General features: G+C 40.9%; 1 protein-coding gene across 1 annotated transcript in view; it reads right to left on the bottom strand.

Annotated features, from left to right (window-relative positions):
• Positions 1-4,648, bottom strand: part of LOC107742425 (AF4/FMR2 family member 2-like) — a 221,854-nt gene that overhangs the window by 19,420 nt on the left and 197,786 nt on the right. The window contains exon 13 of the mRNA XM_016555376.1: positions 1,796-2,842. Coding sequence (XP_016410862.1) covers positions 1,796-2,842 — 1,047 coding nt within the window. The remainder of the gene's footprint in view (positions 1-1,795; positions 2,843-4,648) is intronic.

The raw sequence follows: 4,648 nt of genomic DNA, 5'->3' as shown, positions 1-4,648 counted from the left end.
CTAGTTACTTGAAAAAAAGTAATCTGATTACGTAACTCGCATTACTTGTAATGAGTTACTACCCCCAACACTGTTCACAACACTGTTCCAGAATAGTTTAACCCAAATATCCAGATGTGTGCAGCACATTTTATGACTGACTGTTTACTGATCCTGGGAGAGTAACGTTAGACTAAAATGCCGGCAGTTCTGACTCACGTAAGTACGTTTTCATTTAAAGGATCATTTAAAGGATTTGCCACTGATGATTCAAACGCGATTCATTACACCAAATACACAAAATAATGTTCTTTTTAGCAGCATCATATGACCCCTTTAATTATTTTTTAACATAATTTCTTGGTAAGTAACAGCACTGTAAAAAATGTTTTCTCAGGTAACCTAAAATGTGTATCATTAGTTACATCAAGGGTAAAATAAAATATAAATAGCACATTAAAGTTAAAAGTTACACACTTTTTTGTGTGCGCGCTGTACAGGTCTGGTATAAAGAATGTTTTTGCTCAGGTTACCGAAATGTCCGCCCAATAGAGAACATTTTTGCAAAGCAAGAAAAAAAAACAGAGGGAATATTGTCAATGTCAATACAAGATCTCGGCAAAAAATGAATGCAACTCTTGATGGAAATATGTTGTCATGTTGCATAATGTTGTTGAAACAATGCCACAACGACTGCACTATATAATCAAAGCTAAAGGTAGTCCAGTGAAATATTAGAGTGTACAAAGTTTTTTTTTTTTTTGGACAGGCAGTGCATATTGAGGTCTGATAACCTGGATAAAAGGTCTGGGCTGATGACTGAGGGTGTTTTCACATATAGTACACTTTACACGAACCAAACCCAGTTCAGTTAAAGTGAACAAGACAGACAACCGGCTGCAAGTGATCTCAGTGCTCCTGATGTTCACATTGTAAGTGGACTTAAAAGGGGACTCTTTTAAACCACACATGGACCTCTTGAGGTGGTCTGCTTTGTTTGTGCGTCTTTAGGTCATTTGTGGGGATCTGAGATTATTTGTCTTCACATATGCAAGTTATTTGTCTCAAGATCGCTTGTAGTGTTTTAAGGAACTAGGTGTGAAAACACTCTGAAAGGCTGGAGGTGCAAGCAGTCTTTCATGAATTGTCACCATCTGTGCCTGTAGGACATAAGAGTTTCATATGTTCCTGTAGGGTCGCTGTGATTTTGCCAAGTAAGACATGTTCCTGGATCAACATCTTCTGTCCAAAAATATAGACTTAACCCAATCCCTACCCCTAAACCTAACCCTACCCATAATTTATTCCTAAAAACAGTGTGAACTGATAGCTGATTAATAAGGGTGTAGAAGCACCTAACCCTGATTGTAAGCCTAAAACAGATATTTACTGAAAAGTTATCCCTCAATTCTGATTGGTTGATAGGAATGTTGTTCCAGGATCAACAAGGATGTTGATCCAGGAACATGTTGTACTTGGTGAAATCACGGTCACCGTTCCTGTAGACAGGAAGGTCTATGATTTAAATATGACGTTGGATGAGATGTTGTACTATATTATAAAAACAATTAAAATGTTTGGCAGGTAAATATCTGGGTTGCTAATGAATTATACAATTAGAACGCAGCAAGGGGTGATCCTTCAGCTATCAAGGTACTCCAGAGGAATTGTTCCATGGAAAAAAGTTGATGTCATTAAAAGGACCTGCTAAATGACTACTTGCTTAAAATAATAATTACATGATTATTTTGCTATTGCAGTCCTTGATTTTATAATTATAGAGCATGAAATGAGAGTGAGAACACTGAACACTTGCCTTGTGTTTCCTCTTTGATCTACTAGGGTTCTTTTCTGCAGGGATAGAGGCAGGAGACTGTTGCCGTCTGTGCTTGACACTGACCTCCCGACACTCGGCCTTGGTTGGGGGAGGCTCCGGGGGGTCTTGCCCTGGGATCCGTGACAGGAAGCTGAGTTCAATCTTAACCCAAAGGGACTTGATGTCCTCAAACTCTCTTAGTGGTGACAAAAGTTCATTTTGTACAATGGGGATGGGAGAAAAGAGGGACTCTTCCAGGAGATCCAAAGCACCTGGATCAGGAATAGAGGTGCTGCTTGTGCTGGTAAGGCTACTAACATTCAGGATATTGCTATTGCAATCCTTGGATTTCAGGCTTAGGGTGTTGGGACCGGGACAGGGAATCTGAACCTTAGTGAGCTCTTCAGGGTCCGAATGACACTCGGATGAAGAAGACTCTGTCTCAATGAACTCCTTAGACTTGGGGATGATCTTGTTGGGTCCTCGGTGTTTCTTTTTTTCCGGAACTGGTGTGATATTCGTTGGTGCAGTGTTTGTTGTGGTGGTCCGAGGTTCTTTTCTTGGAGCCGTCTTGACCCCAGGGCCCTTGCCTCTAGGTTTTGGCGGCTCTAAAGGCGGGGGCTCTTTCTCTTTCGGCGTAGAACTTGAGTTTCCTGGTCTTGGCCAGTTGTGCTCCTCGCTACTAGAAGATCGCTCCACCTTTTTGGGCTGCTTCTTTCCAGTGCTTCTCCTGGGGGGAGCTAGCTCCACTGAGGCTGGTGATTTCACCTTGGTGCTTTTGCTGTCTGGAGCCTTCTGACCAGTCTTGGGTTTGGCCTTCTCTCGGATAGGACTGAGCAACGTTCTCTCCTTGGGGTCTGCTGGTGCCAGTGTTGTGCTGGGCTTGCTCTTGCTGGAGCCCTGGTTCTCTGAGGCTTGGCTTTCATCAGGTTGAGAGCTGTTAAGCGCATGACTGTCTGACTGGGTGTTAATTAGTGCTTTATTGTGAGGATGAACTTTGTTTAGCCACTTATCTAGTTGCCACTTGTTTGTTGATGGAGGTTCAGGCTGGTGGAAAAAGACAAAACAAATTTATGGCACCACAGTTTTAGGAATATTGACTAAATTGTCTCAACAACTTATTTCATCAATTGCACAATGACTCCAGTCTTGAATGTATTACATGCATCAAGTGCATGGAGGTTTATACAATGTAAATGGATGCATGTGTAAAATAACATGGAAACCGAATTTCTAATGATGCATATCGATACAGATTCCATCTGTCTTCAATGTTGATTCATGAGAAGCCTGATGATTCCGTCATATGTCTTTCACAGACCAATGAACTGGCACTATGATGAAAAGGCCATTAAGAGAGGAAGTCGTAAAATTCCTGAATAACGGAGGAAACGCTGTGAGTACTGTCCTGATGACTGCTCACAGCTCTTACTGTGGAGATGTTTTCATCAGCTATATTATCTCACGCCAATTGTTGTGTACCATTATATTTCCAGACACAAGTAAATCTTTCCCATGAACCCATAAACACTGTCTTGAATGCTCTGAATGATAGCAAATCATTTAGAAAAGGAAGCTGTGGAAATGAGCAGACATCCATATTAACCATTAAACTCACAGGGTAAGAAATTCAATTCAGTGCACTTTCTAATCAGACCTGATGGCACGTTTCGAGACAAAAGGTAATCTCCTATGCCATTTCACATTCAAAAGCCACATTCTCCATCTGTCAGAAAGACATTTCCGCCAATGCAAGCTACTAAATTTTATACTGAAAGCACCGGCAAAGATGATGAATTAACAATTGAGCGTGTCGAAATTGACAGGCTCCCAATATTTTGCCACTGAGGTATCAAGGCTATGCGCCGCCACTTGAAAGAGAAACATCTTTCTGCAGACCAGAGCGCTTGCAGTGCTAAGATACAGATTCCCATTGGCCATCCCTGGCAGAGAGCAAAGCTATACACACAGAAGGGGCGATGAGAACCGGAAGATGTTTACTCTTGTGTAATGCTCTTAGGGAGTCCCGGGCAGGCTACTGCGGGACAACTTTAAAGCTGCCAATTAATCCTTTGAGGAGATCCTTTCAAAAATCCTACCCCTATCCCATGCTGAGAGAAACTCGGAGGGGGAATACTGTCTAAGTCTCTTTTTGCCTTTAGCTAACGGAGAACATAGACTGGTTACACTTTATTTCGATAGTCCACTTTAGACATTATATTAACTATAAGTAACTTTGTAACTACATGTCAACTACATGTCAACTAATTATCATTAATTTGCAACTACATGTCTACTAACTCTCAGAGTAGACTGTTAGGGTAGGTTTAGGGTTAGTAGAATAAGTTGACAAAGAAAGTGTTAGAAGATATTAAGCAGACAGTCTACTAATACTCTACTAACTGCTAGTTGACATGTAGTTGCAAAGTTACTTACTGTTAATAGAATGTCTGAAGTGGACTATCGAAATAAAGTGTTACCCATAGACTTACTCAGATTCATCTTGGTTCTTTTGAAATTTCTGGTAATGGGCCCGACAATAGTCATCTAAGGGAAATAATTGCATAAACTGGTATTCATTTACCTCAGGGCCCAGAGTTCAGAAGGTGAGCAAAACAACAAACAAAACTGGTTCTCAATCACTCAATCAATCAATCAATCAATCAATCAGTCGATCGATCAGTCAGTCAGTCAATCAATCAATCAATCAATCGATCAATCAGTCAATCAGCCAGTCAGTCAATCAATCAGTCAGTCAATCAGTCAGTCAGTCAGTCAATCAGTCAGTCAGTCAATCAATCAGTCAATCAATCAATCAATCAGTCAGTCAGTCAGTCAGTCAATCAATCAGTC

The sequence above is a fragment of the Sinocyclocheilus rhinocerous genome, unplaced genomic scaffold (genome assembly GCF_001515625.1).
Source record: "Sinocyclocheilus rhinocerous isolate Xijiao unplaced genomic scaffold, SAMN03320098_v1.1 scaffold70, whole genome shotgun sequence".
Taxonomy (NCBI): Eukaryota; Metazoa; Chordata; class Actinopteri; order Cypriniformes; family Cyprinidae; genus Sinocyclocheilus; species Sinocyclocheilus rhinocerous.
Note: the sequence above shows the minus strand (reverse complement) of the source record. Positions and strands in the feature narration are given on the sequence as shown.